The 20,212-nt window shown below is 34.1% G+C and overlaps 1 protein-coding gene across 1 annotated transcript in view; it reads right to left on the bottom strand.

Moving 5' to 3' along the window:
• Positions 1 to 20,212, bottom strand: part of nrxn2a (neurexin 2a) — a 614,491-nt gene that overhangs the window by 487,681 nt on the left and 106,598 nt on the right. The window contains exon 4 of the mRNA XM_073823970.1: positions 2,414 to 2,428. Within this exon, the coding sequence (XP_073680071.1) occupies positions 2,414 to 2,428 (15 nt within the window). The remainder of the gene's footprint in view (positions 1 to 2,413; positions 2,429 to 20,212) is intronic.

Here is a 20,212-nt window from a genome sequence, read left to right as displayed (position 1 = left end):
ACACGTTCTGCTTTGGAGTGATCTTTGTTGGTCGACCACTTCGCGGGAAGGTAACAGTGGTCTTGAATTTGCTCCATTTGTACACAATCTGTCTGAATTTCAATTTGTGGGGTCCAAACTCTTTAGAGATGGTTTTGCAACCTTTTCTAGTCTGATGAGCAACATGAACACTTTTTCCGAGGTCCTCAGTAATCTCCTTTGTTCTTGTCATTATTAATTTCCACATACTAGGGTTGCACGGTATACCGGTACTACGGTAGTATCGCGATACTAAAGCTTAGTATACCTGCGGTGCCTTTGCATTTTTGAAACGGTAGTATCGTCTATACGGTAGCACCGTATGATACGTTGTATGCAAGGCAGGAACACTGTTTAAAACGTTCATTTGAACATGCACGCCAGCAGAAACATTACAAGTTGATTGCCAAAATGTATTTCTGCTGTGCTTTGTGTAGTACAGGCTGTGTCTACGCTTTATATTGTATTCAGTGTTTCCTGACGCTTCAGTTCAGTTTGAAATGAGAAGGTGCACGCGCACGTCGTTGTTCACGCTGCAGTTTATCAGAAGAGAGGGTCGGATTCAGACCGTCTGATGTTATAAAAAAAAAAATAGCAGCCCAAGAATCGATTACTGAACATCAAAATATTTTACTAGAAAGAATTTTCGTATTGTAATAATTCGTTTCTGGAGGCATCTTTGCAATCACGAATGCAATTCCATTCATTAACCCATGAATGTTTAGCTCCCATGTAGGCATGGAGCTCCCATGTGATGGCATGGAGACCCTCCAACCAGAAAGAGTTGGAGCTCATCACTAAAGATGAATGGGCAAAAATACCAGTGGAGACATGCAAAAAGCTGATTGAGAACGGTATGAATAATTTTGGACATGCCACTTTTTGTTCAAATGTAAATAAAAGCTGAGAATTTTTTATTCTTTTTTCCACAATGATGCCTTTTCTACATCATCTTATTATCTTTTGGGAGAAGCCTGTGTCATTTCCGGTCAAAAAACAAAAAACAAAAAACAACTTGCTGGTTGAATAAAAGTAACTTTAAGTCAGAATTTGCCAGGGGTATGAATAATTTCAGGCTTGACTGATTTTTTTTTTTTTTTGAAAATGACCAATCGTTTCGCTAGATAAGACCCTTATTCCTCGGCTGGGTTCATGTATAGCCCTATGAAGCTGCACTGAAACTGCAATTTGGACCAATTTGGAACGTTTTCCACAAAAACCTTAATTTCTTTTTGACTGAAGAAAGAAAGACTTGAATATCTTAGATAACATGGGGGTGAGTAAAGTATTAAGAAATTTTTAATCCGATATTCTACAAATTATGAAATTCCCATAATAATTTAAGTAAAAACAGTAATATTGTAATACACTTTTATTCTGAACACATTTTAAAATAGATTTTTTTTCCTGTGATCAAAGCTGTATTTTAAGCTTCATTACTCCAGTCTTCAGTGTCACATGACCCTTCAGAAATCATTTTAATATTCTGATTTGATGTTGAGAAACATTTCTCATTATTAACATTGAAATCATAAGAAACTTCTATTAAATATACCACATATTCAAAAATTCAAATGTAGCCGATCAGAGTACTGAACTACAGGGTTTAATAACAGAGCTGCCGCTGATAGCCTAGAGTGGAGTGTGTGCGCTTAACTGCTGTGGCTAATGGCTAATGCATCCCTTGGAAATGTCTGTCAAATCACTGAAAATGTTATTTTATAATGCAGCTCGTCTTTCATCTTGAGTCACCTGGCGGGGAGGATACGGTGAGTTCAGATGTGTGATACAGTTCTCTAATTAAACGGAAGCCGCGTATAGGAATATAACTGAGCTCCAGAAATACAGCGTGACGAAATTCGCTGGAATATTTGCCTGGGATGGTAAATGTGGTTATTTCAGCGTGGATAGGCACAGATGTGAAAACCTGACATGTGTGTCAATCACCTCAAACACATCATTTTTTGCGCCGTTGTCTAAAGGGTAACGTGTGTAAAAGCGTTCAAATTTATAAAAGCTTTTACAGCACTTCAAAGCTCCCTGACCACTCTAGCTGTCTGTTCCGATGTAATAGACAGATAAAGCCAACCTGCGCTCGGGACATTACGATTCAACAAAACGGTCCCCGTTTTTCAGCTGTGGTGTAAAAAAAGAGACAAAAGTAAGTCCAAATGCTAATGGCGAGCCACGTGTTTCTTACTGCCTCAAATCAAAATTGCTTGTGAAACTTGTTCGTATCTTGAACAGATACATGGTGAACGCCACATCTGTGCCTCTGCGACTATGAAGAGAGAATGTGCATATCAAAAAGCTTTCAGCAACCATGTGCTCTCTCTGGGGATGAGGGTTGAGAATGTATTATGAAAATTGAGAGGAATAAGAAAAGCAGTCTTACCTGATTCTGGATCACCTGTGGAAAGAAAAAGTCAAAAGTACAAAGTCAGAGGCACCGTTCCAGAACTTGGTTAAAAGGTTACAGAAGCATAAAACAGAAACTCTGCTCATTCTTTTATCTAGTCACATTTTTGGTCCTTACAGAAAGTAAATCGCTAATATCTGGAGATTCGCAATGGATCCAATTGAGACTTGTTGAACTGGCTCGCATACTGATTTTTCACGAGAACATGAATAAGCTGGGACTGTTATGGGGAAAGCACAAAGGAAAATAAATGGGTCGAGTTAAAAATAAAGAAATTAAGTCATAATGGATTATGAGGACTTATTCATCACAGCAAAAATAAAAAATAACATACATTTACAGTGTATAACAGTATAATAGTTTTGCCCAGTGACAGAATGCCTACAGTATAAGTTCTTTTAGTGAATGCTGAAATCTCTCTAATTTACATACCACATTACTCACACTGAAGGAATTCATTTTGCTCTGTTTGCAAACTATGAATACAAAAGCAGCATATTTCCCCTGCCAGCCAAAGCCACTAATTCTGAGGAAACCAGCTAGTAGAGAGGGAGTGTACAGGAAACCTCCCTAAGTAAAAAAAATTGATCTGTTTTATGTCTTAATCAAACACTTCAAGTGTATAACCAATATTTTAGAAATTCAAAGGAAAAGTAGGTCTGCCTAAAATAATGACGTCTGCTCTAGTGCTCGGTGCACAGAAATGATATCAACCATAACATCAAAAGAATTTGGCCAAAAGGAGACTTACAAAAATTACAAAACAATATATAAAGAGTGAAAGTGAAGTTGATATTTCAAGTCCGATTGACCATATGCACGAATTACTTCCTTGTTTAGACAAGCCAGCTAAGTCATTTCCGGTCAACTGTACTGTGCTGTAATATGAACGTACTTTGTTCGTTTTCTCTACATAATCCATTCACAATCGAAGAAAAGTGTTGTTTGTCTAAGAGGACCAAACGTCCATGTATACCGTTTCAAGAATGACAAATAGCAGTTTAATAAAATACACGAGTAAATTGTAGTAAAAGTACTACAATGTATTAACTTAGTAACTTTAATAAATCGAAAAGCAAGACGTCTTGAGACATATAGGGAGTTTAAAAGGCAGCTGCATAATCCTCTGCTGCCATCTTTTGCTTATATGAGTAATTCCATTTTAGCCTAAAAAAAACGTTGCTTTCTGTGAAAAGTCATTTTTTCCGATGCCGTTTTTATGAATGAAAAGTGAGTCCTTGAAGTGAATTTTATTTCATAGCTGTAGAGTTGGAAAATAATAAAGGCTTTAAAATATTGCAAGATTTTGAAAATGTGTTCATGACTATGAAGGCAAGTTATTGATTATCAAGTATATGATTAAGATGTCCTTGAAGAGAAGTATCCTAGCTAGCTAACGTTAGCCTAAACATGTTATGATAGTGTTCAGCTGTCAGCATTTAAACGTGCAGATACGCAGAGTGTATGGGATTGCCAGGATCCACATTTAAAAGATATGTTGTTAAATAATATGAAACTGAATGTTCATGCCGCTAACATAGTTTATAATGTTGGAATTATAATTTTTCTCAGTTTCTGATAAGAACGAGGCAGTAGATGAGTCGCAAGAGTGTCCATCTAATATATAGCACATATAAAATGAGCTTCAGCGAAAGTTTATGAGCTGGCTTATCTTTATGCGGAAGTTCTAAAGAACGCTCCGTGCATAAGGTCAATTGCATATGTGTTTTGTATCCAGCTGTGTTTTATATGTTGGCCTTCGAAATCTATTTAAACTGATATCCCAATATCATAATGTTTTGTAAGAGCTTTTTAGGTAACAAATGAACACAGTACAACCACACTGACATGCATTCAAACCAAATGAGGATGGTAGATTTAGCTGAAAGATTGACATTTTTCAAGTTGTCAATTGTTTTATGTGTAGTGGTATGCATTCAAATACAGTTTTGGTTTTGGTAACACTACTTAAAGCCTTGCAGAATATGCAAAATGTTAATTTTAACAAAGTAGGAGGGATCATGGCAATTGCAAGTTATTTTTGTTTTTATTTAGTACTGTCCTGAATAAGCTATTTCACATACCATATGTTTATATATACTCCACAAGACAAAATAATTGAATTTATAAAAATTTGTCTATTCAAAAGTTTACATACCCTTGAATCGTAATACTGTGTGTTGTTTCTTGGATGATCCACGATTGTTTCTATTGTAATAGTTGTTTATGAGTCCTTTGTTTGTTCTGAGCAGTTCATCTGCCTGCTGTTCTTCAGAAAAATTCTCCAGCTCCTGCACATTGTTTGGTTTTCTAGCAGAATCTGCATATTTGAACCCTTTCCAAAAGTGAATGTATGATTTTGAGATCCATCTTTTCACACTGAGGACAATTGAGGGACTCATACAGAACTACAAAAGATGTGAATTTTATTAGGGTAAGTTGTACCTTTATTGTCTTCAGTTAGACATCATCATCATCCTGTTCAAAAGTTTACTCTCCCTGGCTCTTAATGCATTGTGTTACATTTTTAAGCAACAGTAAATGTTTTCACCTTTTGTTTTCAGTGTGAAAAGATGGATCTCAAAATCAAAAGGGTTAAAATATGCATAAAATGCTGGAAAAAAACAAAAAAACAAATAATGTGCAGGAGCTGGAGGATTTTTCTGAAGAACAGCAGGCAGAGATGAACTGCTCAGGACAAACAAAGGACTCTTGAACAACTATTACAAAAGAGAAAAACAGTTGTGGATCATCCAGGAAATGACAGACAGTATTAAGGTTAAAGGGTATGTAAACTTTTGAACGGGGTCATTTATATAAATTAAGTTATTATTTTATCTTGTGGAGTAGATATAAACATCTGTTGTGTTAAATAGTATATATAATATATGTAATGCATGATCTCATGAATAAGTTTCAGTACTTAATGTATCTATTAATTGCTACATCTTTAGAAATGTATATTGAAATATATATTGAGCATAAATCTTCAAATATTATAATGCATTTTAACTTTGGTTACAATTATTTATGAATAGCTATAATGCATTACAACCTACCTTATAAATACATTTATAATGCATTATACATAAAGGCTTTAAGTAAAGTGTTAGCAAATAGATTTTTTTTTTTTAGATTTTTTTTTCAGATTAATAACAGATTAATTTTAGCTAAAATACATTTCATACAGTACAAAGATACGATGTGTAAGAAGGGGTGTGCAATATCACGATTTTTGATTGTGAACGATTAAAATGTCTTCACGTTCTGCTTTTGAAGAAATATCGTATCGTGCTACAGAGCAGGTCAATATACTGTAAACGTGACATAGATTCACATCAAATGTTAACTCAGTGGTAGAGTTGCACTTATAGAGCATTACACTTAATCACAATTACAAAAGAACATTATTTGCATTTGCTTTATAGCCTTGCTGGTTAAACAATTCATTCACATGCTGTTCTGACGTGTGCTTTTTCTGAGCGTGTACACCTGAAGCGTGCACACACTAAAAAGCTCAAACAGCGCATGTTCACTGGACCAAGTTATCTTTCGGTTCTGATTGTGCTAATACACTTAAAAACACACAGGTTTACATATAAACACAGTTGGTTATGTCTAAAGTGAAAGTGAACAAAAAAACGATGCATGCCTGTATATTAGATGTGTGCAGGCCTTAAAGTGACAGCAGACTAATAGTAATAAACATGCTGCCGCTTGTCATTAAAGGGACAGTTCATCCAAAAATGACTATTCTGACATTATTTACTCACTCTCATGTTGTTCCAAACCTGTATGGATTTCTTTCTTGTTCTGAACACAAAAGAAGATATTTTAAAGAATGTGGGTAACCAAACTGTTGTTGTTCCCCAGTGACTTTGATTGAAAAATAAAAAAATACCATGGAAGTCACTGGAGACCAGCAACTATTTGGTTATCCACATTCTGTTGTTTAACAGAAGAAAGAACCTCATTCAGGTTTAAAACAACTTGAAAGTGAATAAATTATAACAAAATGTTCATTTTTGGGTGAACTATCCCTTTAATGTTAATAAAACACAAAACACAAAGAGAAAAATCAATAATGTTCTTGACTGAAGAACTTTAATACAGTGAAGAATCAGTGAATAATTTATACACTGATGTGTTTATGGTGTTTTATTTTTATATTCGCTCATTCACTTTGTTGAATGCTACTACACCTACTGTACCTCAAAAAAAGCAGTTTGTTTTTGTATATTATGTGTATTTGTAATGTGCATCGTTGTTCTTATCTTTCAATAAAGACTTTTATCTTCACCTACAGTGCCTTGCAAAAGTATTCATACCCCTTCATTTTTTTCCACGTTTTGTTGCAGCATTGTTAAACTGCTTTAAATTAGTTTTTACCCACATCAGTTTACACTCCATAAACCATAATAATGACAAAGCAAAAACCAGATTTGCAAATTTAACAAATTTATTAAAAATAAAACACTGAAATAAGTACATTGCATAAGTATTCATACCCTTAACTCAGTACATTTCACCTTTACAGCCTCAAGTCGGAAGTCTGTCACTGAGCTCTACAGGCAGTTATCTTGACCTCATGACTTGGTTTTTGCTCTGATATGCATTTTCAGCTGTTAGACCTTTCTGAGAGGTGTGTGCCTTTCTAAATCATACTCATTCAAATGAATTTGCCACAGTTTAACTCCACTCGAAGTGTAGTAACATCTAGAAGCAATGTGAATGCCCCTGAGCTAAAGTTCGAGTGTCCCAGAAAAGGGTATGAATAAAGTTGTTACAAACCTGTTCTGTGCCTTGTCATTATGGTGTATGAGATGTAGATTGATGTGGGGAAAAAAAAGTAATTTAGTTTAACATAATGCTGCAACAAAATGTGAAAAAAATGAATACTTTTGCAAGGCACTATACTTTGGCCCCTTTTTTTTTGTTACCTTGTAAGACTTTTAAAGAAATTAGTTGGGCTCTACTGCTCAGACAGCTTGCAAAATAGTAAAACCAACATGACAAAGAATCCTGATAAAATTGTGAATCTCCTGAATTTTTTTGCCATATCACCCACCCCTAGTGGAGAGTAACTTCAGATTGTAGTTTATCTTTCAAACAAACAAAAAAAATCTTTTCAAATCATAAATAAATGGCAAGTTCCCATTGTGACAAAGTCACATTACGTAACAAAATGCCCAGCTCTGTGAGTTAGATGAACTAGAATAAAAATATGGTGACAGCTAGCCCCCATCTCTCACACATCTAATTTTATACTGATTCCAGCAGAACATGTTTGACAAACACAAAATCTCTCCATAAATATAAATAAAATAAATCAGTTTGGTGTTTCTATCGGTGATTGCAGCAGTTCTCTCAGCAGGTCAGATGCCCAGTGGTTTGCTGAGAGTCGCTCATTAAGATTATATACCTATACAGTAAATGATCACATTTTTAAGGCCTGGAAAAAATGATCTTTAGCACTACTCACTTCGGGTTCCTGTTGCTATACTAAGGAGAACTGAAAGGAGAGACAGAGACAGAACTACATACCGTATCAAGACTACGAAACGCCAAGATCAATGCTAATATACTTTAAATAGTCTTTGAATAATGCGTTAAACTGTCTCAGTAAAGGCTATGAGCTGTTGTTAACGTATGTAATTACAAACATGCTTTTAGTAAATGTCACATTTTCCCTTCTCCATATGAGTGTCTGCCTCAGCTGGAGACATGGGAAATGATAAATGTACTCACTCTCCAAGTCCAGCTGGCAACAACAGGCAAAGTGCTGCCAAGATTAGCCGTCGTAAAAAGAGCAGTCTTGTTGTTAAACAAGTACATTTGCCACCTGAAGCAGACATTCATCACTTAACGATTTGTGGATATTCTTTGTCTTTACAAATACTATGGTTAAGAATGTGTGATCATATATAAGCAACACAAAATATATATTAAATAATATGCATTCAAGAATAACATGCTGCTAGACAGACTCACTCAAATGGGTTTATATTAATAATATTATTAATAATAGTAGCTATTGTCCCCTTCTGAATTCCCAAAGTTTGTGGACATTGTTAACACTGTATGAAATGATTTTGTTGTTGACTGCAGCAGTAAATAGACAGATTCTGTGGTAAAATGGACCAAAATTGTGCCCCTTTTATTTCTTCGCTGTTCAAGGTTTCAATTATGCGATCTTCAGGTGTGAAGAAAGTATTTTTCAAATGTCACTAGGATGAAACAGTTGTGCAAGGAAGAGCGAGTCGCAAAAATCTCTGCAGCAGTGTGAAACACTAATAAATATCCACAGGAGCTGTTGCAGTTATTGCTGCTTAATGGGAGTGAAACCAGTCATTGACTCTAAAGGGGCGATTTCTTTTTCCCACAGGGGCACTGGTTGTTACATAACTTTAATAAATGCATGAAATCGGTCTCTATCTTTTTTTAATGCATTTATAGGTCTTTGGTTGAAAATCTGATTACATTTAATGTAAAATATGCAAATAAGAAGAAAATAAATAACTAAAAAGTCAAATACGCACACATTTATCTTTAAATGCCCACTTTGTCTTATGAGTGAGTAAACGTAAACAGATGAGATTGAAAATGCACGTGTATCAATAAATCATATTGGATCTTAAAGTGACAGCAGGCTAATATTCCTGCTGCTGTCTGTCTCTACCATGTTAATTTAACAACAGAAGAAAAAGAAAAATCAGAGGCTTTAATAAGGATCAAGACTGAAGACTATGCAGTGTTTTATTCATACATTTTGATTATTCAATTTCTGTATTATTTCTTACTTGAATGCTACTGTTAAATACACCGACTTTACCTAAAACACTGTTTAATTCACTTGTGTCTTTGTCTTATGTGTTTATACATTTGTTTGCTACTTGCATCTATGTGATAATGACAAATAATTCTATCTCAATATTTTCTGGAATTTGGTCCATAACAATAATTAAACAATATATTGCTGAGCGTGTTATTGTGCTTTAACAGGTTTAGAACTGCCATTGAGCCTTTGATATTCTTCATATTATGAGGTTGTTGTTTGAGTATTGCAGGAGTAACCGAAATGATCTTTTCCAATAAGTTCAAATAAGTTTAAGTTTAATTTTTTTTACCTTTTACAGCCATGTTTATCATTTTTTTCTAATTTAATTAAATGTATGCATCATCTTGTGTGTCAAATTCTTGAATTTTATCAATACATTCAAATAGTAAGATACTAAAGGGCTACCCATCAAAATTCGGTATCAACTAAATTTGTGTTTGCAATGCAGAGGTGGCACAGAATCCGCATCTGAAGAGTCATTTAAATGCATCCACACACACTGTTTAATGCAGGACATGAATGCAGTTAACCTGCAGTTACGAATGCATAAATAATGCTGTTTTGATGTTTTAAAAACAAAACATTGAATACTGATATTTAAAATTATTTGGGGGTGAAAATAAGGGGAATATACTTTAAATACAAACCTAAAATCGTCAGTAGATAGTAGAAAAGCACTGCATGAGTGTATCATTGAGTCTTTCATTCAACTGATTTGTTCAAACAACTGATTGATTTAATAATGCAAAACAGTTCTGCAGTGGCTTTGTTTGAAACAATTTTAATTGTTGAAATACAGCAAAAACAAGAACTTGTGTGTTTTTTTCAAGATGCTTCCAACACTGACTTTGAACCAATTCTGTAGAATGGCCCACATATTGCACACCCCTACTTGCATCTATGTTTTTATTATTTAACAAAAATTCCTATATAATGATATGAATTGTTATCGTGAAATACAATTCTGGTAATATTTCCCACCCCTAGCTCATGCCCTTAAGTAAAAGTCAAAAGTGTTTGTTGTATTTTGTGACTCATGAACTTTTTCACATTCTGACTTTGATGGGGCAATTGAAATCAATAACAACCATCTATTTTGGCTTTATACTTGTAGCTAACTCACCACTGTTGAACAAATCTATACATTAACTTTGGCTCAGTAGTTGCTCATCATTTTACAGTGTAGTGAACGATGCACTTATTTTTAAGGGGAATAAAATGCTCAAAAAGCAGGACAGGCACACACTGGTCAAGTGAAAGATTTCAGTTTTTTTAATTAATAGATAAACTAACTACAGGGACATCTCAATAAATTACAATGTCATGGAAAAGCTAATTTATTTCAGTAATTAAAATCAAATTGTGAAACTTGTGTATTAAATTCAATGCACACAGACTGAAGTTGTTTAAGTCTTTGGTTCTTTTATTTGTGATGATTTGGCTCACATTTAGCAAAAAACCACTAATTCATCTCAACAAATTAGAATACTTCATAAGACCAATAAAAAAAATATATATATATTTTAGTGAATTATTGTCCTTCTGGAAAGTATGATCATTTACTGTATATGTACCCAATACTTTGTAGGGTCTCCTTTTGCTTTAATTACTTCCTCAATTCTGTGTGGCATGGAAGTGATCAGTCTGTGGCACTGCTGAGGTGGTATGGAAGCCCAGGTTTCTTTGACAGTGGCCTTCAGTTCATCTGCATTTTTTGGTCTCTTGTTTCTCATTTTCCTCTTGACAGTACCCCATAGATTCTCAATGGGGTTTAGTCTGGTGAGTTTGCTGGCCAGTCAAGCACACCAACACCATGGTCATTTAACCAACTTTTGGTGCTTTTGCCAGTGTGGTCAGGTGCCAAATCCTGCTGGAAAATGAAATCAGAATCTTTAAAAAGCTGGTCAGCAGAAAGAAGCATGAAGTGCTTTAAAATTTCTTGGTAAATGGGTGCAGTGACTTTGCTTTTCAATAAACACAGTGGACCAACACCAGCAGATAACATTGCACCCCAAATCAACACAGACTGTGGAAACTTAACACTGGACTTCAAGCAACTTGGGCTACGAGCTTCTCCACCCTTCCTCCAGACTCAAGGACCTTGGTTTCCAAATGAAATACAAAACTTGCTCTCATCTGAAAAGATGTCTTTGGAGCACTGGGCAACAGTCCATTTCTTCTTCTCCTTAGCCCAGGTAAGACACTTCTGATGTTGTCTGTGGTTCAGGAGTGGCTTAACAAGAGGAATACGACAACTGTAGCCAAATTCCTTGACAACATCTATGTGTGATAGCACTTTATGCCTTGATCCTTGTATCAGTCCATTCCATGTGAAGATCACCTAAATTCTTGGATCAATTTAGCTTGACAAGCCTCTCAAGGCTGTGGTTCTCTCAGTTGGTTGTGCATCTTTTTCGTCCACACTTTTTCCTTCCACTCAAATTTCTGTTAACATGCTTGGATGCAGCACTCTGTGAACAGCCAGCTTCTTTGGCAATGAATGTTTGTGGCTTACCCTCCTTGTGAAAGGTGCTAATGATTGCCTTCTGGACAACTGTCAGATCAGCAGGCATCCCCATAATTGTGTAGCCTAGTGAACCAAACTGAGAGGCTATTTTGAAGGCTCGGGAAACCTTTGCAGGTGTTTTGAGTTGATCAGCTGATTGGCATGTCACCATATTCTAATTTGTTGAGATAGTGAATTGGTGGGTTTTTGTTAAATGTGAGCCAAAATCATCACAATTAAAAGAACCAAAGACTTAAACTACTTCAGTCAGTGTGTGCATTGAATTAATTTAATACATACGTTTCACAATTACTGATATAAATCAACTTTTCATTCTGATTTATTGAGATGCACCTGTATATGCTCCATCTGAATAATCTATTATTCTATTACTTTTCCTGTTGTTTTATGTTGGTGTGAAGGTATTGGTTCAGTAGTAGAATTGAGATGTTTTAGTATATAAATTGCAGGCATCAGGGAGCCGCTAATATGCAGGGCATTGAAATCGTTTTTGAATGTGTGCTCTTTTTAATTTTACTTTTGAGATTTGCAATCATACGTACTCTGTTTACTACAGAGCGTCAGTACTTCCCACACATTTTGTGAGATTAGATGTTTGTCAGTTGTGTTCAAGATTTGCAAATCATTGCCATCATCCTATCAGTCATCTCTCCTTACTCTGTTTACGTGGTAAGTGAAATTGTATGTACTGTAATGTAATGGACTACTGATAGCAATCAATTCATTGAATGCACTGTAACCTGTTAATTACAGCATTATTTATTCCTGTCTAAAATTTATATGGTCTGTGGATACAAAATTCTCAGAATCTTTGCTTTTACTGGATGTATTGCTAAGTGACATTAAATGTGGAATCAAGTAAAAGTGCTTCAGAAGCATGGAGATGTCACCTAGGCTTGTGCTCTGCATTTGAGTTTCATATACAGCATTAATCTGTATCATGTTGCAAGACCTTGGGAAGAAATCTTCCTGTTAACGAGAATGTTGTGGCTTGAACTGAAAATGATTAAGAAGTTACTCATTGTAAGACCTTGTGAAGGAAATAAATGTATTTTGTTTAAAACATATGATTGTTATTTAATGGTTTTCCACTTGCACTTATTGAGCAAACAGTTAAATTAATAAGGTATTAATTAATAATACCCCTGGCAAATTCTGACGTAAAGTTACTTTAATTAAACTGCAGGGTTTTTTTGATCGGAAATGACACAGGCTTCTCCCAAAAGATAATAAGACCATGTACAAGAGGCATCATTGTCGAAAAAATATTTCTCAGCTTTTATTTACATTTGAACAAAAAGTGGCATGTTCAAAATTATTATTGCTAATAATCAATAGAAAAGCCTTTATTGGCTATTACAGCAATCAAACGCTTCCTATAATTGCTGACCAGCTTTTTGCATGTCTCCACTGGTATTTTTACCCATTTATCTTTAGCAATGAGCTCAAACTCTTTCAGGTTGGAGGGTCTCCTTGCCATCGCCCTGATCTTTAGCTCCCTCCACAGATTCTCAGTTGGATTCAAGTCAGGACTCTGGCTGGACCTAGGGATGTAACGGTATCAAAACTTCACGGTACGGTAATACCTCGGTATGAATGGCACGGTACGGTATTTATTGAATCATTTACAGGAAAAACAAAACTAATGAAGAGACACGAAAAAAGTGCCAGAAGTGTTTATTAAACAGTTTACATGAACACTGAACATATCAATGGCATACACATTTGCCATCTATCTGTAAACTTTGAAACAGAAACTTTAGTAACTATTTTAGTAACAAAAAATTATTAAAGCATGTAAAAAACAGTCAAATCAGTTTAGCTGAATGAGTTGTCTGAATCTAGTTGTCTGCTTGAAATAAGATTTTTTTTCTTACCCCATTGACAGATTATTTAGCTTGTTTTAAACAAAAACTCACTTAATTTTGACTGGTTATACTAAAAACAAGACAATTTTTACTTGTCTAGAAAATCCTTCTTGATTTAATAATATTTAGATATTTTGGCTGGAAACAAGACAAAATTCTAAGTAAGAAAAGCATTTTTTTTGCAGTGCAGTAGGCTCTCATGCCTTTCTTGCACATTAAATCTTTATTAAAAACAATCCTTTAAAAAACTTTTCTACCTGGACAAGTGCATCTATTATGTTGCCTAGTTTATTTAAAACTGCACCTTTCCTTATTTTAAACCTAGCCAAAAAGCCACGTGTTGACTGTGAAATTTATATGCATTTATGGTACATTTCCGTGTCAATCCATGTAAATTTTTACAGCGAACAATGCACTGTAACATTAATTCAGCGCAGACAGCGCAGCCAAAAATAGACTCGGTCACGGTGCCGAAACGATCGCTGCGCTGCTGCAAAGGCACCGCTTCTAGGACGTACTACCGGACAGCAACCGCGTGCAGTGTGAACGCTCTAATCCGTTAACATGGGTGCTGAAAAGAATACGTAACGCATACGCACTTCAGACGGAGCAGGTTCGACCATTTCCATCTCTGTTCCTTGCTGCTACAGTCTATAGCGACAATAGACCGCAATGGATGATGGCCACGCCTGGGCTGATGGGAAATGTAGTTCCCGCTACCTCCCGTTCGCTCCATTCGCCTGAGCAAACTTTTCTCAGAAGACCTATTGTTTTATCGAGTCATGCGACCACGGTAGTATCGAAAAAATTTGTTATTGCGGTACGACGGTATTTACAATACCGTTACATCCCTAGCTGGACCACTGCAAAACTTTAATGTTTTTGTCTGCTAACCATTTCTTCACCACTTTTACTGTGTTTTGGGTTGTTATCATGCTGAAATGCCCACTGGTGCCCAAGGCCAAGTTTCTCTGCAGACTGCCTGATGTTGTTGTTGAGAATTGTTTAATGTATTGCTACTTTTTCATGGTGCCATTTACTGTGATTAGGTTCCCTGGTCCACTAAAAAAAAAAAAAAAAAAAACATTAGGTTCCCACCACTATGTTTGACAGTGGGGATTGTGTTCTTAGGGTTGAAGGCTTCTCCTTTTTTACGCCAAATTTTTGTTTTATCTGACCATAAAAAAGAAGACCAGAAGTCTTCTTCTTTGTCCAGATGAGCATGGAACTGGAACTGGAACTTCAAAACATTTAGATATGGTCTTATAGCCCTTTCCTGACTTGTGAGCAGCCACAATGCGCAGAGAGCTTCTGTTTTTCACCTGTTGAGTTGATTAAAACAGATGTTCCCAATGAATCAGGGTAATTAGGATGCGTTAGAACAGCTTGGACTATTTGGAATGGTACAGAACTTTGGATTTTCCCATAGACTGAGAGAGTTTGCAAAGGGTATGAATAATTTTGGACATGCCACTTTTTGTTTAAATGTAAATAAAAGCTGAGAAATATTTTTTCTCCACAATGATGCACTTGTACATTCTCATTATCTTTTGGGAGAACCCTGTGTAATTTCTGCTGGTTGAACAAAAGTCAGAATTTGTCAGGATATGAATAATTTTGTGCTTGACCATATAATTACTATGTAACAGTGATAAATTCAAATGAATTATTTTTACTTGAAGAAATTATGTCAGCTTTACTTGAATTTCTTTAGTTCATACAACTTAATTGTTACTTGTACTAATTACTCAATGTAGTTGTGTGGAACCACTTGACAGTCCTTTAAGTAATTCCAAGAAATCATTTTTTGAGGTCATTTTCTCTTTAGTAAATCCGTAGAACTGTTTATTTGTTTTCCTTGCCTTTCAGTCACCATTTTATATTTTCCCCTTAAATTCTACAATGACTGTCTATACAGAATGCAGTGTTTCTGTGACTATCCAAAGCATGTGAATATAAAGCATGCAGTTAAGTGTCGTATTCTAAGTGCCACTAAAACTAGTGTGAAACACAGTTTTATACTTGGTTAAATGCAGGGTTTATAACAACAAAAACCCAAGGTTAAGCACCATGTAAAACCCTATACTGCAGTACAAACTAGGTTACTTTTCAAATAAAGTCCATGTCTTACACGCAAGTCCTTGCTCTTTAGATCATTCTCAAATTATGCTGAACATGATCATCAGGTTTTACATGAACTCCTGGAGTTCATGCAGTTTGAGTGCTGCTGTCCTTAGAGCAAAAAGGGGCATACTAAATAAATTAAGACTCATGTTAATATTTTACTTCAGCTTTCACTCCAATTTTAATGCTGCTAATATCATTGGTATTGACATTAAACCGTATTATTTTCAACAGTGGTCTTGAATGTCTGTTCAGCATGCAGTTAAGATATACATCTCTTCTGCTATGGCAGAGGCAAAACATACTGTTATCCTTTCAGAAGAATGGAAGCTATCTGAAAACTTTTAACAGACATTTCTGTCAATGTCAAAAACAGAAAGCTAACGAAAAAAGCAAAAGAAGAGCTAAAGCCTAACCACTAGCTGACAAATGTGTTTATTTTCAAATAAAAGCTCTCCACGCTGCTGCCTGTCATGAGGGTGGGCGCAAGGCTCTCGCTGAAGGTGACATTTTGCTGTGCTGAATTAGAAATGTTTTGATTGTAGAGATGGGAACTCAACGTAAAGTATCTGGAGTTGAATCAAGGCACCATTACAGTGCAATGAATTCAGGCAAAGTAAACATCATTGGGACGTTGTTGCAACCATGACACATTACTGTTTACCAAAACATTTTCTTTCCAATTAGCAGCTTGCGCTCATTACTCTAGTTTTGGATGAATAGGCACATTGAATAAGGTTACGGCGGTATCGTGTAGGGAAGTTTCACAAGTGATGAAAGGAAAGCTGTGAAAAAAAAAGAAAGAAAAAAAAAAACATTTTCCATCTGTTCATGTTTCTGTTGTATAGACCTTTGATAGTGCTACAGCCCCCCCATCCCTCTCTACCAAGACAAATGACTTGTTATTTGAGGACATCAATCTTTTCATTTATTAAAACGTATCAGTACATAATTCATTCTAGGAAAAATAATGTTGTGTGATAATGTACCTCATACCAAACATTATTAAGGGGAAACATAAGAAATTGTTCTCTCAGTCTTTCTCAAACTGATATTGCGAATAAGGAAAACTATTTTATTAGAGAATGCTGTAAGTAATAGATAATGCACAGTCAGTCTAAAAAGTAGTTTGTGGATAATGACTATTATCTAGGTTATTACTTGGCCTAAAATAAAATAAAATAAAATAAAATGGAAAAACAAGAAATTGTTTTCTGATATTGTCTCAAATTGACAAAGAAAGACTATTTTATTAAAGAATGGCGTAAGTAACGAATAATGCACAGTCAGTCTAAAAAGTAGTTTGTGGATAATGACTGTTATCTAGGTTATTACTTGGCCTAAAATAAAATAAAATAATAAAATAAAATAAAATAAAATAAAATAATGGAAAAACAAGAAATTGTTTTCTGATATCGTCTCAAATTGACAAATAAAGACTATTTTATTAAAGAATGGCGTAAGTAACGAATAATGCACAGTCAGTCTAAAAAGTAGTTTTTGGACAATGACCATTATTTGGCTTATTACTTGGCTTAATAATAAATAAATTAAAATTAAAATATAAAAATAATTGTTAAATTAAATTAAATATATAAATAAAATCAACTAAAATACAATAAAATAAAAAATAAAAATATAAAATAACAAAATAAAATAAAATATAATAAAAGTCATTTTTGGATAATGAACATTATCTGGCTTATTACCTGCCTTGAAAATAAAATAAAATAAAATAAAATAAAATAAAATAAAATAAAATAAAATAAAATAAAATAAAATAAAATAAAATAAAATAAAATAAAATAAAATAAAATAAAATAAAATAAAATAAAATAATAAAAAATAAAATAAAAAATAAAATAAAATAAAAAATAAAATAAAATAAAATAAATATTTTGGATAATGACTATTATTTGCCTTATTACTTGGATTAAAAATTCAAGTAAATAAAATGAAAATATAAAATAAAATAAAAAATACAAATACAATTAAATGAAAATATAAAATAAAAATACAAAAAATAAAATAACATAAAATGAAAACATAAAATAAAATAAATAAAAGTATTTTTGGATAATGACCATTATCTGGCTTATTACTTGCCTTAAAATAAAATTAAATAAAATGATAAAATAAAATAAATATTCTTGGTTAATTATTTGCCTTATTACTTGGATTAAAAATTAAATGAAAATATAAAATAAAATAAAATAAAATAAAATAAAATAAAATAAAATATAAAAAAAATATAAATAAAATAAAATGAAAATATAAAATAAAAATACAAAAAATAAAATAAAATGAAAACAAAAGTAGTTTTTGGATAATGACTATTATTTGCCTTATTACCTGGCTTAAAAATAAAATAAAATAAAAATAAAAATAAATAAAATGAAAAAAATACATAAAAAATAAAATAAATAAAATAAAATAAAAATAAGGGGAAAAACAAGAAACTGTTCTTTCAGTCTGATATTGTCTCAAATTGATATTGTAAAAAAGAAAGACTATTTTATTAGAGAATGGCTAAGTAATGGATAATGCACAGTCAGGCTAAAAAGTAGTTTTTGGATAAAGACCATTATCTGGCTATAAAAAATAAATAAAATAAAACGTAACTGGCAATATCATGTAGGTTGTCTAAAATGTAAAACATACTCAATATTAACTAAACATTAAGGATTAACAACAGTACAATTGTGATGTTGCTCAATTACTGCCTTTTTTCTGTAAACAGCTAGAGTATTTCCAAATTTTTTGTGGTTGCAAAACCTACTGTATCAGTACCAACATCCAAATTCCCTCCAGTTTTGTAGTCAGTAAGAGACCCCAGCAAAAAAAAAAAAAAAAAGTCCCTTTTTTCTCCAACTGATCAATCTCTTAGCGTTTGATCTGCGAGCACAGCCAGAGGCCGAGCTGAGAAAAATGAGCACCAGTCCATGCTGCATTCGTTTCTCTGTGTAGATCTGCAGCTCAAAAGACAAAAGCCGGAAGCGAAGCCACGTGCTGGGTCATCTGCTACTCTCGTTCCTAATTTCTGATTTACAGGCTTCTAGTGTTTTCTTGTTGCTTTAAATGGTTTAAAGGTGCAACGTAAATAAAGTCAGCTGAAGACTACTGTCCCGCATCCTTGCTAGTAATTAAGGTCACTCATTAGTACCTAATAATTAACAAGCCGGGTCGAATTCCCCCCACCCACACTGTAATTAAAAGTCTCTATTACACTTCAGAGCCCACAGGGGCAGAGTCTTCTTTCACTGCCGTCTCTTGTTTTGACCTCAGCTGACTCTGGGGCCAAGGAAACTATATAATAATAATCCTTTGAAAAAAAGAAAAAAAAAGAAAAAGAAAAGCTGTACAGTTCGTCTGAATAATATCAAGGACCTGACTGCCTTGAGGTCAAATTACTCCAGGTAGACAGACAGCTTATACTACCATCCTACTGTTCTGTTCAAAAACATATAGCCTGCCTATGAAGCATTTTAAGGCATCACTGGCGGTGTTTTCCAAAGGTAGGCAGCATACTATATTCAAATATATAAATTAAACATTTGTATGCACCAAGGTTTTTTTTTTTTTATTAGAGTAGTTTGTCAGTAGCTTAGCAACAAGCTAACACTAAACTCTACTGGAATCAATTGTGAATCACGTCTCCAGAGTGTTATTCGTGTGGCATGCTGAGTTGCTGCCTGTGCAGAGACTTCCAAGTCAGTCACTTAGGAGGATCCATTATGGTTAGGATGCTGCCTTGGAAGGCAGCTGTTTATGTAGGCATTAGGCAGCGAGGCAGCTCACAAGGTTTTTGGAACAGAGCCAAATTTAATCCTTAAAAATCAGGAGAATAAACAAACACGATGCATTACAGCGTGTTAGTGTTTGTTTGCAGGCTCCAGATTACAAACTCAAATAGTGAAAATGATCATAGCTGACTTGACGGGAAAGCTAGAGAAAAAATGCTTCATTAATATTCTAAATTAATGTAGTTTAAGCTTTGAAATTATATAGCAGAGCGATTTGGAAATGAAGTTGGGAAATACCACGTAGATTTGAAAAAATATATTTTTCCTTCTAAAATGTATATATACACTGTTTTAAAGTTTGATGTCAGTAGTAGTGTTTTTTCTTATGCTTAACAAAACTGCATTTATTTGGTAAGTAAAAAATATAGTAAAATGGTCATATTGTAAAACATTTTTACATTTTTCTAAATACTAGTTTCATAAATGTAATATATTCCTGTGATGGCAATGCTGAATTTAGTATCATTGCGCCAGTCTTCAGTGTCACATGATCCTTCAGAAATTATTCTAAAATACTGATTTGTTGCTCAAAGCCGAATTTTTTACTATTAAAAATGTTCGAGCTGCTTAGTTTTTTGAATACTTTGATAAACAAAGTTCAAAATTACAGAACTT

Source organism: Garra rufa, chromosome 19, assembly GCF_049309525.1.
Source record: "Garra rufa chromosome 19, GarRuf1.0, whole genome shotgun sequence".
Lineage (NCBI taxonomy): Eukaryota > Metazoa > Chordata > Actinopteri > Cypriniformes > Cyprinidae > Garra > Garra rufa.
The sequence above is the reverse complement of the archived record's forward strand: the minus strand, read 5'-3'. Positions and strand labels throughout refer to the sequence as shown.